Source organism: Littorina saxatilis, linkage group LG10, assembly GCF_037325665.1.
Source record: "Littorina saxatilis isolate snail1 linkage group LG10, US_GU_Lsax_2.0, whole genome shotgun sequence".
Lineage (NCBI taxonomy): Eukaryota > Metazoa > Mollusca > Gastropoda > Littorinimorpha > Littorinidae > Littorina > Littorina saxatilis.
This window is the reverse complement of record NC_090254.1, coordinates 46,773,935-46,791,339: the sequence shown is the minus strand read 5'-3', so window position 1 is coordinate 46,791,339 and position 17,405 is coordinate 46,773,935. Positions and strand designations below refer to the sequence as shown.

The following is a 17,405-nucleotide window of genomic DNA, read 5'->3' as shown; positions in this document are numbered from 1 at the left end:
TTGCGGTAATTGTCAGTTGTACCATGTTTGATTTAGTAAAACGGCATTGTTCAGTAAACTTTCAATAAAGGTGTCAACTTCAGTGACACTTGAACTTCGTATCATGATGGAATGTGATGATAGTGAGGTAAGACTAAAAAGCTATTAGGGCAGTGTTGTTTCTATACATCTAGACACATTATTATTATCATTACTATTTATTCTTATCGCTGCCCAACACCGCTGAAAGTGCTTGGAAGGTTCGATCCACATTTTTGCTTTACTTTGTAATCTCCGCACCCATTATTGTCAATCGATCGATTTAAACACTTTATATAGATTTCTGGTTTTCAAAGGGGATATTATTTTATCTTGTATTAATTTCATAACTTAATTCAGGAAAGTGATTTTGGTTTTGTTTTCTCCTCAATCAAGAATGCAAAAATTGTTTTACCGACAGATGTGGAGAAGTAATCCAACATGGCGGCCTTCAGAGAAGTCCTGACAAAACATTTTCCAAACGTTGATGAAGAAATCTCGGACTACGTCTCAAGTAAGATTGTCTTGTCCAATTGTTAGTTTTCAAGGATTGTTTGAGCCGTATTTTGGTCCCTGGACTTTGATTCTAGATGTCAGTGTCACTTGATTCGGCACTTTTTATTCGCATGAAAACTGAAGCTGAGAACTAAGGAACGTGTTCCACTTCCAGAGCTCGCAGTCGTTTCGTTAGCTTATGTCGTTGAGCTAAAACAGTAAACGCTCATTGGTCTACCTAATATTTTGTTGTGTGTGTGTGTGCGCGCGAGTGTGTGTGTTTGTTTGTGTGTGTGTGTGTGTGTGTGTGTGGTTTTGTTTGAGTGTGTGTGTCACTGTGTCACTCTGTGTGTGTGACATGACAGTGACATGATCATACGTAACTTGAGAAACTTGGGACAAGGTTTCAATGAATCATTGAATGGAGAGGAAAAAAAAAAAACACTGAAGAGTGAAGTCCTGGCATTCTACTGATATTATTTAGGTCGTGGCTGGAGGTCCCGCGAATCGGTTCCCGAGCCTGGGGTTTCAAGCACCGGCAAGGCACTCACAATCATGATTTTTTGTTTGCGTGGGAGTTTCTAATGGCTGTTCAATTCAAAGAACTGTGAAGAAAGATTGATAATGATCAGTTTTGGATTCAGAAAGACGTGTATTTTGGCAAGTGCGGTCACTGATTAGTGACTGACCGTAGCGAGAGATGCTGTTCGTTCGCAGGTGTCAGAGATTCTGTCGAAGTATCTTGATGCAAAGTTGATTTATGCTTTACCATTAATGAAACATGTTTGTTGTTTGTTTCCATGCTAAGTATTTATTTACTGCGTTTTGTTTTAACTAAGGCCTAAAAAAAAAATAGGTGTGGTTACGGTAACCCGACCTACCCTATTTTTAGGGGCCGACCCTATAACTTTTTATTACATTTGTAAAAAAACAAACACAAAAACCAAGAAAACGAGTGCAGAAAACGCAATGAAAGCGAAAGCGCCCGAGTCGCACACTTATTTCCCTGTCAAGTAGGTTTAATTTGTACACATTAGAAAAAAAGTGATTGCCTACCTTCCTACCCTATTTTTTTTGGCTATGTTACTGTAACTACACCTATTTTTTTTTTTTGCCAAATGCAGCTGCAGCCTACTCCGTCTAGCCGTGGGACCCGTGACACACAAATGACACACAAATAACACATTGCTTAGTTCGCGGACGAATTCAGTGATCCGGGCATAGACCTGAGGTCCTTGATCTGGGCAATGCTGAGTGACTCGTAAGCTGCTTTGTTGTTGCAATCTCCATTCGATCGCCGAAATGCTTTTGAATAAAGAATAGAGCAAAGTAAATGTAAGGAAAGTTAAGAAGATTTTAAAAAATAAAATAAAAGACCCCGGCAAAGGCCTCATGATCTCAAACGCATTTCGATACCAACTGAGGTAAGAAGGCAATATAACCAATACTAATTACTATAGGTGAAAATAGGAAGGTCTGTCTTGTGAGATAGTCTGGTGACTGCCGGTTGCCGAGCCTGGGGACTCCCGAACCGGCTCGCTGATTCCCGAGTCACTCCATATTATTGAATCTGCCTTGCTCTTTCTCAGGTATTTTGGAAGATGGGGTTGATGACTTTGACACAGGGGAGGATCTTTACGAGGCCATTGGGATGCTGCTGCAGCAGACAGACGTCAGCAAGTCAGACCAGGACATCAAAGACATCTGTAACAGGCTGTATTATGTGATGAACGGGTAAGGCCAGGACATCAAAGACATCTGTAACAGGCTGTATTATGTGATGAACGGGTAAGGCCAGGACATCAAAGACATCTGTAACAGGCTGTATTATGTGATGAACGGGTAAGGCCAGGACATCTTGATGCTGATGTGTGGTGTGATTCTTAATGAATCTTATTGAGGTCTGTCATTTGCAGTCATAATTCAAACAACATCAGCCTCCAGCTCTGGTGCCTTGGTCAGTTGATGGCCCAAAGCTTGTACAAAACAGTCCTTCCTCCTTTCTTGCGGTCTTATTTGTAGTACTTTATTATTTTGTTATTTTCTTCTCATTACCAGTTTATCTCAAGTCGGGGCAACACCCTGGAGCATGCCCCTAATGGATTTCCTGTAGGGCGTAAAACAACACTTATCTTCATTGTTCATTTGCAGGGACGATGAGAGGAGTTCGCCTGACACCAACAACGGGGAGACGAACGGCATGCGTAAGATGCTGGACAGCCCCGTCATGCTGTCATCCATGGCTAGCGACATGAAGAACAAGGCCGACGATGACCACAGCATCTGGGTCAAGAAGAAAGGGTCAAACACGGTCAGTGCTGTGTGTGTGTGTGTGTGTGGGGGGGGGGGGGGGGTTTCATGGGGCACTGGACTTGTTATGCCAGGTTCACAGGTTTAATCAATCAATCAATCAATGACGCTTATATCGCGCATATTCCATGGGTACAGTTCTAGGCGCCCTGCAGTGATGCCGTGTGAGATGAAATTTTATACGGCCAGTAGATTGCAGCCATTTCGGCGCATATTTACCTTTCACGGCCTATTATTCCAAGTCACACGGGTATAGGTAGACAATTATTAACTGTGCCTAAGCAATTTTGCCAGGAAAGACCCTTTTGTCAATCGTGGGATCTTTAACGTGCACACCCAATGTAGTGGACACGGGGGGAGGGTTCGGACACCAAAGAGAGTCTGCACACAAAGTTGACTCTGAAATAAATTTCCGCCGAACCTGGGATCGAACTCACGCTGACAGCGGCCAACTGAATACAAATCCAGCGCGCTACCAACTGAGCTATATCCCCGCCTAGGCGAGGACAGGCTGGGGTCAACTGTGTGTGCTGACTCAGCGACAACATCCTCGTGTCGCTTCTGTGGCTCAAAACAGGAGTACATCAGAGGGATTACACCTAGAGATGCATGCAACTGGGAGGCAGGACTAACCTAGCTGCTAGCTCACCACTGGGTTGAAACAACTTCTTTGATATGTTTTCTGTTCAGAGCTGAGTGTGTCTTCATTAGATAATGTTTTCTGTTCAGAGCTGAGTATGTCTTCATTAGATAATGTTTTCTGTTCAGCTCTGGGTGTGTCTTCATTAGATAATGTTTTCTGTTCAGAGCTGAGTATGTCTTCAGTAGATAATGTTTTCTGTTCAGAGCTGAGTGTGTCATCAGATAATGTTTTCTGTTCAGAGCTGAGTGTGTCTTCATTAGATAATATTTTCTGTTCAGAGCTGAATGTGTCTTCAGTAGATAATGTTTTCTGTTCAGAGCTGAATGTGTCTTCAGTAGATAATGTTTTCTGTTCAGAGCTGAGTGTGTCTTCATTAGATAATGTTTTTTGTTTTCTTGCAGACTGTTGACAAGAAGAAGCTGGAAAAGGCGGAGGCCAAAATTCAGAAGAAACAGGGAAAGCGCACTGATGTCCCCAAGAAAGAGAACGGGTGTGTACAGGGAGCTCTTTGAGCTGTGATTGAGCACGAGACAGTGTGAATGTGACGTGAATGTTCGGGTGGTTTTTGAATGAAATAATCTGAATAAGCAACATGTTATCAAACATCAGTCGACACAGAGCTTTAAACATGAATGTGTTAAAGCCGCTACTTTGTTGTTGTTGTGGTGTTTTTATTTATTCATTTTTAACTGGAAATCTCAAGAGGAACGATCTGACATATTTGACCCAGAACTGTTACCCTTCAAAAAATATTTTTTTATGAAAAGACTAACATTCAGTTGTGCAGACTTTGACAGAAAAGTTACTCTTATCCGACATCAAAAGAACACAGTTTGCACGAGTTTGGGGCCAAAAAAAGCCTGTATAAATGTATTAATGTATAAATGTATTAGTGTATAAATGTATTAATGTATAAATGTATTAATGTATAAATGTATTAGTGTATAAATGTATTAATGTATTAGTGTATAAATGTATTAATGTATTAGTGTATAAATGTATTAATGTATTAATGTATAAATGTATTAATGTATTAATGTATAAATGAAAGTCAAAGTCCGAAAAAGAAAGGAAAAGGATCGGACCTACCAATGCTACATATTTTGGCCTTGTCATGGAAAGTAAACTTTGTGTGAGTGTGCTGTGTCTTGACCTGAGAGGCTGACGTTTGCTCTTTGTGTCTGCCAGCGTCCCTATGGGCGAACTGGCCACCGCGTCCCAGCAGATCAACAAGCGAGACGCGCGACTTGACGCCTCGGGGAACAACCGCTCCACAGACATCAAGATCGAAGACTTTGACATCGCTTTCGGTGAAAGGTAGGACGTCAGTGTGTGTGCGTGTGTGGGTGTCGTTTGTTGTGTTGCCACAGATCTTGCTGCATGCACTGAATTCAACTTACCATTGACTTTATGACAGTGGAGCCCTGTGTCAGACCTCCTCCCACTGGACGCCGTTCTCCTTCAACACCTCACTTTTTCTCTTTTTCTCTTGTAAGCTGTGTCAATTTATAGATCTCCATTTTAGCACTCCCCTTTTTTCAAGACCTGGTTTTCTCAGAATTGTGGATGTCTTTCGGGGGGGGGGGGGGGGGGGGGGGGGGGGGGTCAGCTGTATCTGATAGTGTCTCAATTGTGATGCTGGCTTCTTCACTTCCCTCAACTACTGAATCGTGTCTCACTTGTGATGCTGGCTTCTTCACTTCCCTCAACTACTGAATCGTGTCTCACTTGTGATGCTGGCTTCTTCACTTCCCTCAACTACTGAATCGTGTCTCACTTGTGATGCTGGCTTCTTCACTTCCCTCAACTACTGAATAGTGTCTCACTTGTGATGCTGGCTTCTTCACTTCCCTCAACTACTTAATCGTGTCTCACTTGTGATGCTGGCTTCTTCACTTCCCTCAACTACTGAATCGTGTCTCACTTGTGATGCTGGCTTCTTCACTTCCCTCAACTACTGAATAGTGTCTCACTTGTGATGCTGGCTTCTTCACTTCCCTCAACTACTGAATCGTGTCTCACTTGTGATGCTGGCTTTTTCACTTCCCTCAACTACTGAATAGTGTCTCACTTGTGATGCTGGCTTCTTCACTTCCCTCAACTACTGAATCGTGTCTCACTTGTGATGCTGGCTTCTTCACTTCCCTCAACTACTGAATCGTGTCTCACGTGTGATGCTGGCTTCTTCACTTCCCTCAACTACTGAATCGTGTCTCACTTGTGATGCTGGCTTCTTCACTTCCCTCAACTACTGAATCGTGTGTCACTTGTCATGCTGGCTTCTTCACTTCCCTCAACTACTGAATAGTGTCTCACTTGTGATGCTGGCTTCTTCACTTCCCTCAACTACTGAATCGTGAGGGGGTGAAAGGTATGGGACATCTCTCTTATTCCTCTGCCCTGTGTGTTGATGTTATGGAATCGTGAGGGGGTGAAAGGTATGGGACATCTCTCTTATTCCTCTGCCCTGTGTGTTGATGTTATGTGTGAAGTCAGGCAGGAAGTGTACGTCGTTGTCGTTGTTTTGCTCATTCATACGTATTGCGGCTTGTTCCAGGACGTTACTGCAAAGTGCCAGCATTCACCTGGTGGCGGGTCGACGCTACGGACTGATTGGTCGTAACGGGCTGGGCAAGACAACACTACTCAAACTTATATCCAAGTAAGTGTATATGATGATGGTACATGGTGGGAGAGGGTGGGAGAGGGTGGGAGAGGGTGGGAGAGGGTGGGAGAGGGTGTGAGAGATAGAAGAGGGGATAAGAAAGAACAAAACTCTGTATTTTCCGAGGAAAATAATAATACAATAATAATACGAATATTTATAACGCGCACATATGATCATATCTCACCAACAGGCAACTCAAGGCGCACATACACTCATTCACACACACGGGGACTTAAAGTCACTAGCACACACACACCATAGAAAATAGAAATGTTCTTCTTTCATGAGTTGTTCATTTGAAATTGAGTGCACATGTTGTTCTCAGGAATGCAAACAATTTGTGATAAGTCAATATTTCAGCCACTTGATTCGTTTTACATGTTTGCATCTCAGCTCAACAGCAGTTACAAACAAAACATCGGATCCCTTTAATAAACACCAAAAAAGCATCCATTTGTGTTGATGTTGTGTGACTGTTGCAGCGGTCACCTGAAGATCTCGTCCCACATCAGCGTGCTTCATGTTAATGTTGATGTTGTGTGACTGTTGCAGCGGTCACCTGAAGATCCCGTCCCACATCAGCGTGCTTCATGTTAATGTTGATGTTATGTGACTGTTGCAGCGGTCACCTGAAGATCCCATCCCACATCAGCGTGCTTCACGTGGAGCAAGAGGTGACGGGCGATGAGACCAAGGCGCTGCAGAGCGTGCTGGAGTGCGACGAGAAGCGGGAGAACTTGCTGCGCCGCGAGAAGGAACTCAACGCCATCATCAGCCTCGCCTCAACAAAGTCAGTCCTTTGGACGCTGCTTATTCCTTTTGTTCTTTTCTTTTTTTCTGTCCGTACACCTGTGCCTTGTCTCGATGTGCTCTCACAAGAGTGTACAACTACCTTCAAGTTTGCAAGATTGTTCATATTATGCATCTCCAAAAGCTTGTTTGTTCTTAGATTTAGAGTCAGGAGAAGCCACCTAAAGCCTCCCTAAAATGCTAAAAATCATTTCCGGCTGGTTGGTCACAACTACCTTTAAGTTTACGAGATTGTTCATATTATGCATCTCCAAAAAGCTTGTTTGTTCTTAGATTTAGAGTCAGGAGAAGCCGTCTAAACCCTCCCTAGAATGCCAAAATTCGTTTTTGGCTGGGGGGCACTGCTCCCCTAGACCCCCCCAGCAAGGACTTTAGTGACCCCCGGACCCCGGCCATACAAAATGTCAGTCCTGGCAAGATTTTGGGCTCCCACCCATGTATTTATTGCCTTGGAAGTCTTTCTTCCCTGGATGGATTGCCTGCTACGTTGAAGTGTAATCTGCGTGTTGTCAGCCCGGAGGAGGACCACGCAGCCCAGCTGCAGAAAGTCTACCAGGACCTGGAGGCCATGGAGTCGGCCAAGGCACCGTCACGCGCCGCCCAGATCCTGTGTGGACTGGGTTTCACTCCCAAGGATCAGGTCAGACCCACCAAGTAAGTGCTGCCTTGTGTGTGTGTGTGGGGAGGGGGGGGCCTCAGATCCTGTTTGGACTGGGTTTCACTCCCAAGGATCGGGGGGGGGCTGTGAGTCACGAATGTGGGTGCGTTGCTGATTTATAAGTACTTTGGCCCTTTGCCGACATTTCTTGATCACGCTCTGCTCTCCGCTCTTCTTTCTGCTTCTGTCCAGCTGTTGGTTTAAACAATGTTTTATTAAATCAAACATGGTACAACTGACAATACAACGATAAACAATAGGGACACGAACTCAAGCGAACGCTTATATTACGCGCCCTACGTAGTTACAAATTAACAAAAATATGATGTCGGACAAACATTACTTATAAACTATGGAACTATCTAGGTCAACAGCATAGTTGAAGCAAACCAAAAAGAACAAGAGAAAGCTAGCAGGAGGAAGAGGGGGAGGGTGGAGGTGGGACGAAAGAATGGTAGGTACATATGAAAGATGAAGGTGGTTAGCGCATACAAAAAGAATATACATAGTACATTGTAAACTGTAATCCAGTGGCAAATAAGCAGTAGTTCGCTGAATATATAATTGAAAAATGTATATAGAATACATGGCATGGATATGCGTACTGAGTCAAATTAACAAAAACGACCAGATTTACAGATAAACGATTGGACACTTTCAAAAATAAGCTTGTTGGTGCGAAGAGAAAGGTTTTCGCTACCATTTAACAATATTTCAACATGTCTGTAATGTACAGGTAGTGCATTTATTGTAGATAGGCGAGCGTCTACGTACAGAGGGCAATGTATCAAGTAATGGTCAGCTGTTTCGTGCAGGTAGCCGCAAGCGCACTGCGGATTATCCTGTAAGTGGCGTTTGCACAGGTCAGAGTTCTGCAGTGATGAATCTCTTCCAATCGTTTACCACAGTAGTAATAGGCAGGTACGTTATAATCAGGAATAGTTAGATAGTGTTTGAATTCGCTGATTGAGTTAGTTGTTTTGATGTTGTCTGGCAAGTTGTTCCAAAGGACAGTGGTAGATGGTATAAAAGATCGACGGTATAATTCAGTTTTGCAAGTGGGAACTCTTCTTTCTGATGGTCTTCTTCGGTGATAGGGGTTAACATCAGAAGTTAAAGGTGGCAAAAGTTGTGCTAAGTAATGAGGACATTTGCCAAATACCATCTTGTAATATAAAATTAGTTTGTGTCTGCTCCGTCTTTCTTTTAGGTTACAAAATCCGCTTTCTTTATACAGCTTTTCGTGGCTGGTGCCGCGTACACCACCGATTATAGTCCGAATGGCTTCCAAATGTAATTTTTCCAGTGCAGTTGACCAGTACTCAGTGCAGTTGTCCCATAGGATGTCTGCATAGTCAAAATGTGGAAGAACAAAGGATTTGTACATAGTTTCCAGACTTTTACGATTTAATCTGTATTTGTAATATCTTAAGCAATTAATTAAGAGGGTGACCTTTTTTACGATGCTTCTCACTTGGAAGTCCCATTTACAATTATTCTGCAAAATTACGCCAAGATGTTTATGTTGGTTCACGTTTTCCAAAACAATATTAAAAATGATTGGTTCGGTTGGTATATTATCACGTTTTATGTCTAACAATTCCGTTTTTGCTTCGTTAAATTTAACTTTCCACTGTTTTGCCCAGGTACTAATTTTATTTAGGTCTGCGTTCAAAGTCTGCGCTCGTCTAATTGGATCTTCTAAGGACATGGACATGCTCGTGTCATCAGCAAACAACTTTATAACAGATTCAATATCATTCACAATGTCATTAATATATATCAGGAATAACAAGGGGCCAAGAACAGAGCCTTGTGGAACACCTGCCGGGATACATTTTAATGCAGACTTAGCACCCTTAATAACAACACACGGTCCCTTCACTTGGCACTGAGACAACAACTTGAGAATATGCTCTGCTGTAGCTATTTTTAACCATGCGCGCGCGCCAGCGATCACGCCGGCTTGCACAGCGCCGAGAAAAATTCCAGAACCTTCCCTCTTTGTCTTTGTTGGGAAGCTGTCTGTCTGTGAAAATGCGCTCTTTTCACTACAGTGTCAAAGAACAGTGCCTAACCGATATTCTTTCATTTGAACGGATTTCGTCCATCAAACATATTAACATTGCGATCAACAAGTGAATATACACAGAAAAGTGTTGTTTTGTGCTGAAATAACGACTACAATTACAAGTGTCTGTGTGGTTCTGTGTTGTGCTGGTCCGGTGTGTGCTAGGAGGAAGTGAGTTTGTGTGGGCCAATGGACGGTTAATCGCAGACAGCTCTAGGAATGCATGGATACTGAGCTATTCTCGCACAGCGTTCGTCTTTGTGCTGTGGGTAGGCTGTGTGGCACTGTCTAGGGCGGTACGCACGCAGGAGGGGAAGGAGAGTGGGGGGAAGGGAAATGGAAGGGAGAGGGTCGGTGTAAAAATAACACATTCCCTGCTGACTCAACATGCGTTAGTTCTCCACCGTGAACAGCCTGATGGCGATTTGTTAAATAATCGTGAAACCATTTTAACAATTGTCCTCTTATTCCTGCTAGTTCCAGTTTATATAATAACCCTTTATGCCAAACTTTTTCAAATGCTTTTGACACATCACAAAAAACAGCTTGAGTGGTAATTCCCATATCGTAATTTACACAAAACTCGTCACAAATCGAAGCCAGCTGACAGATGGTAGAGTCACCAGAAATAAATCCTGACTGTGCAGGTGGTAATATATTATTTCGCTGTAGGAAGGTGTAAACATGGCTGTGGACACATCGCTCCATTACCTTCCCAACACAACTTAATAATGAAATTGGTCGATAATTGTTACAACAATCGGCTGGGCCGGCTTTGTAAATAGGAGTGACATGAGCCGTCTTCCACAAACTAGGATATATACCTTCTCTAAGGCTTCTGTTAAACAAATATGTCAGGGGTTCTGCTATGGCGTCAACAGCAGCAACTAGAAGTCTATTGTGAATAAGATCCGGACCAGTGGCTTTACCTGTATCAAGGCGTTTAATAACCTCTTTAACCTCATCGACTGTAAGATAAATCTCATTAAGGTCGCTGTCTAAAAAATCAGCTTGAGGCAAATTGTCGTCTGGGGTTTCAAGAACGGAATTATGTATGAAAAAATTGTTCAGAACGTTGGCTTTTTCCTGGTTTGACTGGTAAATCTTGCCTTCAAAATTAATCGGAGGAATTTCATCAACACCAAGCCCTTTCTTGTCCATGAATGACTTTACCAACTGCCACCACTTTTTAGTACCAAAGGAACCTTGGTCGGAAATACGTTCGTCTAACTCAATATAAAATTGCTGGACTCTGTCTCTCTTAGCTGCTGTGACACGATTACGCGTCTGACGATAACTCAGCCAATCTTCTAAAGAATTACTCGTTTTTGCTCTCAGGTGAATTTGATCTCGCTCGTCGATTAACTTTAAGATGTCTGGGGTAATCCAGAGTGCGTCTTTGGGGCGTACAGTAACTTCTTTAACCGGCATGAACTGCTTTGCAACATTCATAAATGTTCTACTAAAATCGTCAATACTATCATTAAACATTTCATTTGTCACCATACCTGTCCAGTCAACTTGTGAAAGAGCGTTACAAAACCCTACTATATTCAATTTATCGTAATTGAAAATAGTTCGTTTGAAGGAGTTACTCACATTTACAGTACTTTTTAGTATCGCCCGTGGCACGCTGTGGTCGCTGCAAATTGGTGGCAGAACATCTACAGATTTAATTAGTTGTGGCGTTTGTGTAATTATGAGATCTATGCAGGTACTGCTTGTTTCAGTTATACGTGTGGGAACATCGACAAGTTGACAGAGCTGATATGAATGCAACATATTGAAAAAATTGTGAGAGGGAAAACTTATAAAATCAACGTTAAAATCACCACAAATTACAAACTTCAAAACCTGACTATTTACTTTTCTTAAACTTTCATCTACTAATTCCCAGTATTGAACATTTCCATTCGGTGGGCGGTAGAATGAACCTATCAAAATACTTTCTTTATTCAATTTTATCTCAACCCACACGGCTTCCAGGCCGACGACGTTAAACTCAGGACGGGGTTTATGATACAAATAATTCTTTACATAAATTGCTACTCCGCCATAAGGATGGTCTGGACGGTCAAGTCGAATTGGGGGGCTAAAATTTGGAATCAATAATGAGGAATTATCATCAGAATGCGCTAGCCATGTCTCCGAAAGTGTTAAGACATCGTGCCGTTGAACTTCGGGCTGCAATAAATTAATTTTATTCCTAAGGCTTCTGACATTAATGTGTACGACACTGATTTCATGCTCGTGTTCAGGACCTGGGTTCTTTTCTACATCACCTGATAAGTACAACTTCGATTGTACAAACGGAGTTACAAGACTTGACTGCTGGTCATTAAAATCAACAGTATTAGTTTTTGCCAGCTTGGTGTTGTTTAATAAAGCTGACGGCACGTTTCATGATATTGAGGATTGCAGTTTCCCTCTCACACACAATATTCCAAAATAATAAATAGTCAAACAGGGGCCAAAAAACAGTTTGCACCAAGAGTTCAACTTTTTATCTATCCAAAACAGTAAAAAAAATTATATGAACATTCGTATTTCCAAGATGATTGGCGTTCCAAGACGCTATATCCTAAAACCCCCAAAACATGCTTTTACAACTTCAGTGCATAATAACTGCCCAAAGGTGCTGTTTAAAGCAACCATTGATAATAATTTTTAACATACTCCTTGAACACATTAATAAAAACGGTTAACTTGCAAATAAAGGGACAGTATTGATCAGAACAATGGTAAGATGAAGGACGCTACTTATATTTTGTACATTTTTTATCTTTATCGTTTCCTGTAGACCTCAGAAGTTCTAACCAGCTTAAGAAATCATTCTAAAATCGAAAAACAAACATCTATACAGTTTGTACGCAAAGTAGATTGATATTTGACACAGTCACACAGACATACGTGGGCTATGGGGCAACCCTACCCCCTAAATTTGAAAACGGGGTCAATTTCTTAACTGCATGCATTCAGCAAAACAATCCCTAAAAATTTATTTTTTTCACAAATGAACTTATGACTTTAGAAAAGCATTCAAAAATGCATATATACAACGCTTTTTCTTTGGTCCCAATTCAAGGGGGTGTGCTATTCTCAGGTAACACTGTGAACGCTCAAATGAGACTTGGTCACATGTCAAAATAGTAATCCCCCCTGTTGTTCATGGTTCGTTGGTGGGATTTTTTTTTATCTGAGCCATTGGCAAGCATGAAATGTCATCAACATTAGGAAAGACATAGTATCTCCCATTGTCTTTTGCGCGCAAACACTTCACACAGATCTCCTCTCGATCTGGCCCATCGGGGAAATGGGTTGACTTGGGGATGATCACCGCCCTGTATCTCTCCACCTTTCCATCCATGCTGACAAAGTCAGCGGTCACAAAGTCCCCAACTTGAATGTCTCACTGTAGGACAAAGAACCTGGTTTTCACGACTGGCACCACGCGGCATCCAGTGGCGTGTTGTGGGTAGACGTCCATTGATTTTGATAATAATTTTTATATTTTTAATTTTCAGACCTTGTTTTTAATCCGAATATAACATATTTATATGTTTTTGGAATCAGAAAATGATGAAGAATAAGATGAACGTACATTTAGATCGTTTTATAAAAAAATAATTTTAATTACAATTTTAATGACCAAAGTCATAATTTAATATTTACGCCACCAAGCTGAAATGCAATACCGAAGTCCGGCCTTTGTCGAAGATTGCTTGGCCAAAATTTCAATCAATTTGATTGAAAAATGAGGGTGTGACAGTGCCGCCTCAACTTTTAAAAAAAAAGCCGGATATGACGTCATGAAAGACATTTATCGAAAAACTGAAAAAAACGTCCTGGGATATCATACCCAGTAACTCTCATGTCAAATTTCATAAAGATCGGTCCAGTAGTTTACTCTCAATCGCTCTACACACACACACGCACACACACACACACACACACACACTCACACACACACACACACACACACACACATACACCACGACCCTCGTCTCGATTCCCCCTCTATGTTAAACATTTAGTCAAAACTTGACTAAATGTAAAAAGAAAAAAAAAATTCAAAAAAATGGGATAGCGGCGAAACGGGATTGCGCCAAAATGGGATGCGGGAGTAAAATGACGCTTGGCTTGTTAAATGTCGCCAAAATGGGACGGCGGCAAAACAGGATTGCACGTAAATGGGATATTGCGCGAATTATAAACGAAGGAGTAGGCCCTAAGTTTCTCGTACGAGATGTTTACTGGGAGTAAATATTTGGGGAGTAAAAATTTAGTTCCTTGTGAGTTCTTTTTTCGTACAAGATTTTTACTGGAAGTTTACTCCGTCCGAGTCAATTTTTCGTGGAGTAAAAATTTTGTGTTACACCGGTTCATGACCGTTGTGGTAACGAGCGCACATTGTTGTCTCTATATATTGTGTTCCTACGAATCGAAAGTACGATCGCCAAGCCAGTCTGTCATTGAAGGCAACGTTCGATATTTCCGTCTGTCAGCGTTGCCAACGTTCGACAGATTTTACTACTGTTACTCACAAACTTTCAATTTACACAATGAAATGCCAATAACATGTACACACAAGAATGGGAGACGAAGGGAAAACCTACTAGCGATTGAAATTATGCAAACGAACTCACAAATCCCTCACTTTCCGAATGCAAACGCTGCAAATCCGTATGCGTGCGTCGCTGTGCCGAACGTTGGGTTGACGAACGTTGCTGACAGACGCAACAAAACTTGATCAAAAGTCACTAAAAACGATTAAATGTTTTACTCACTGGGTATCGCATTCCTCTTTTTCTTCCTGCAGACGATATGAAGCGGTTGAAACGTCGTTTCCGATTAAAGGCTCGGTTATTTCCGTTAAAAACGAAGTTTGCCGAACGTGTGATTCAGTCTACAGACACCGGTCGGATCACAACAAAAATGTTCATTAAATTACATATTCTTACGCAACTCACATAGATAGCATTAACTTCAGTTAAAGTGCTAGGACACTGAACTACGCTTCACCCCAAAGGGGAAGCAACTCCCTAAAAAAGAACGGCATTGACCTATAACCCAAGCTATACAAGAGTCGAGGTCATACCGTCACGTGACCTATCACGCGTGACTCGACCGCCGCCGTGCTGGAAACTCACTCCTACTTCAGCTACCAGATAGCTCGGACGCTTTTTACACTACGCTGCAGGCTTTTAGCCTACTGTCTTCTGGACAGTGTTTCACCCCGTCTACAGGTCCCTGCTTCTCATGCACAAGTTTGGGTGAGCTCGTTTTAATTTATTTGCTTTTGCTTGCGTTTCTTTCTTTCTCCGTTGTTCGGTCTGATTGTTGTTTATCAATATCATATCTCAGACTGGTTTTTGTCAGCAATGGCTGACAAGGAGAATTAGAAACCACAGACTAGTCAGTAGCTGCTGAGGTTTCTCCTTTTACGTTTCGCATAAAGAGAAAGGCAAAGGCACTACCATTTCAGTCTCTAACTATTACGTCTGTTAAATAACCTTGTATGGTTGAAAACGACGTTAAACACCATATAAAGAAGAAAGAAAGAATGTCTGTTAATTTTGGACCCTATGAGTCCAATCGTGCTGAAGCAGGTTAAATTTAGGTTACTTCAGCCAAGACAAACGCAGTGGGAAAGAGAATACTTGTGTTTAAGATAGTTTTTCTTCCCTTTTTGAGATGTTTTCGACCCAAATGTATAACATGTTGCCATTCGTCGAGTTTGCGCTCGCTCCCGGCGGGAGTGGGCGACGCAGTTTGTTGTCACGCATCGAGGTTCCGCCTTCATGCACAGTCACTTCGGCTGACGTGCACGCAGAGGAGTGTGTTTACTTCATACGAGGAGCGTTCACGCTCTACAGGTTAGTCAGGTTCACCGGTAGCCAGGTTCTCTGGTGAAAGTGTTCCAGTTGGGCCGGAACTAGTAGCCCCCCCGCCGCGGCTGGGGGGTGAAAGTTTGACTTTCCCGAGGCTATCGCTCTTAGCAAGCGGAACTCGGGGGGTCAACACCGGACAACAAGTTGGGCCGGAACTAGTAGCCCCCCCGCCGCGGCTGGGGGGTGAAAGTTTGACTTTCCCGAGGCTATCGCTCTTAGCAAGCGGAACTCGGGGGGTCAACACCGGACAACAAGTTGGGCCGGAACTAGTAGCCCCCCCGCCACGGCCGGGGGGTGAAAGTTCGACTCCCCGGAGGCTATCGCTCTTAGCAAGCGGAACTCACGGGGGGTTGACACCGGACAACGAGACAGATGTACTCACGGGCAGACTTTTATGTCTCGGTGAATGTGTACATGTCTCAACTTCCTCCTTTTGGGCAGGAAGCTGCTTTCGGGCAGGCTTTGCACGGTTCTTCTGTTTTGCAATCAGCCTCGCCTGTGGTGGATCGTTTTAGTGACGCAGCTAGTCACAGCGACTTTCACGGTCCAGCCTCAGCAGATTCGGAGTTCGATGATTCTCACTCAGTTTCTGAGGAGGAAGTTGATGGCAAGTTGTCACTCTAACTTAAACCAGCTATGGTTACTGCAGCTCAGGTGTCTGCCAAGTACTTCGCTGAAGGGGTGACAGCTATGACAAGCTCTGCGGCACCACCACCCTCAGTGGTGTGTGATTTCCGCCCTGCTTTAACGGAAGTTCAGGGATATCGTTTTAGCGAGTCTCCTTCTGTTGCTTGCGAACTTTCCAAGGTGCCGGCTAGAACTTCGGGTTCTGAGAATAGCTTGCCTGTGGATACTGTGCCTTTACTGGCTGCACACGGTGAGGCTCCTGATGCTGCTCAGCCATGGCTTGCCTCAGACCAGTTACGGAAGCGAGCACTTCGTTTCATTCACGCAAGTTTGCTCTCTCCCGTCGTCATCACAGTCTTATTGAGACTTACGCTTTGCCGGGTGCACCGCTTCCGGTCACTCCGGAGTTGGCTAATCTCAGGGAGGATGTCTATCGTTGGACAAAGCTTGCGCTTACTCTGAAGGCGCATTACTTGGTTTGGGGGAGACGGGAAGATACTCGTTGGAACTTGCGTCTCTTTCAGAGACACTTCTTCGATCTCTTTCGCGGTCGGTCGCGGTGTTGTTGAATCCTTTCGATTTTCGAAACGACGCTAGCGTGAAAGACGTCCTCATACTCCTGGCCTCTTTGGCTAAGGTTTCAGCCGAACAAATGTCAGTCGCGGCACGGTTGTACGCACATGCGGCTTACACACGCAGGGACGCTTTCTTGTCTGGCTCTAGAATTGAACTTGCGGAAGTTTTCTCATATGATTCTCCTTTTCCATCACTTCCTTTGTGGGCAGCGATGCGGCGTTGCTTTCGCTTGCGTCACCCGCGCAAGTAACGCTTCACTCGCTGAGCGATATCCGTAGGCCTAGGTTACACCAAGCCTAAGAACTTAGTTTATTCTTTTCTTCGTACTACGGAACCGCTTCCGGTTGCACCGTACTTGTCGATCATACATCTTTAATGTTCATAGCAAGGAGAAACTGTCTGTTTTCAAGAACAATGTTCTCCTGGCTGTGGAAGATCGTGGCCGCACTTCTTTTTTGATTCATTCTTTCCCTTGTGCGGTTTCGTACTCACGGGATGGGATGCCTTTGTGTTCTGTCGGGACACATATTCAAAGGGCTTAGCTTTGCTGTTCTTCTGGGAAAAGGCCTCGGCCGACAGTATTGTTCTGTCGGTGAGACTTAAATCTCTTCCTTGCTCGAGGGTTTTTCTTTGCGAAT

At 43.2% G+C, this 17,405-nt stretch overlaps 1 protein-coding gene across 2 annotated transcripts in view; it reads left to right on the top strand.

Annotated features, from left to right (window-relative positions):
• The first annotated feature begins 380 nt into the window (after nt 1–380).
• LOC138978960 (ATP-binding cassette sub-family F member 3-like) overlaps nt 381–17,405 on the top strand; it is a 49,612-nt gene continuing 32,587 nt past the window's right edge. Inside the window, exons 1-8 of one of the 2 annotated variants that reach the window (XM_070351774.1) lie at nt 381–532; nt 2,103–2,247; nt 2,665–2,824; nt 3,868–3,956; nt 4,655–4,783; nt 6,024–6,128; nt 6,757–6,924; nt 7,458–7,598. In XM_070351774.1, coding sequence (XP_070207875.1) covers nt 460–532; nt 2,103–2,247; nt 2,665–2,824; nt 3,868–3,956; nt 4,655–4,783; nt 6,024–6,128; nt 6,757–6,924; nt 7,458–7,598 — 1,010 coding nt within the window. In that variant the 5' untranslated portion in view covers nt 381–459. Of the gene's footprint in view, nt 533–2,102; nt 2,248–2,284; nt 2,356–2,664; nt 2,825–3,867; nt 3,957–4,654; nt 4,784–6,023; nt 6,129–6,756; nt 6,925–7,457; nt 7,599–17,405 lie in introns of those variants that run through there. The other variant, XM_070351775.1, reaches the window with a different exon arrangement.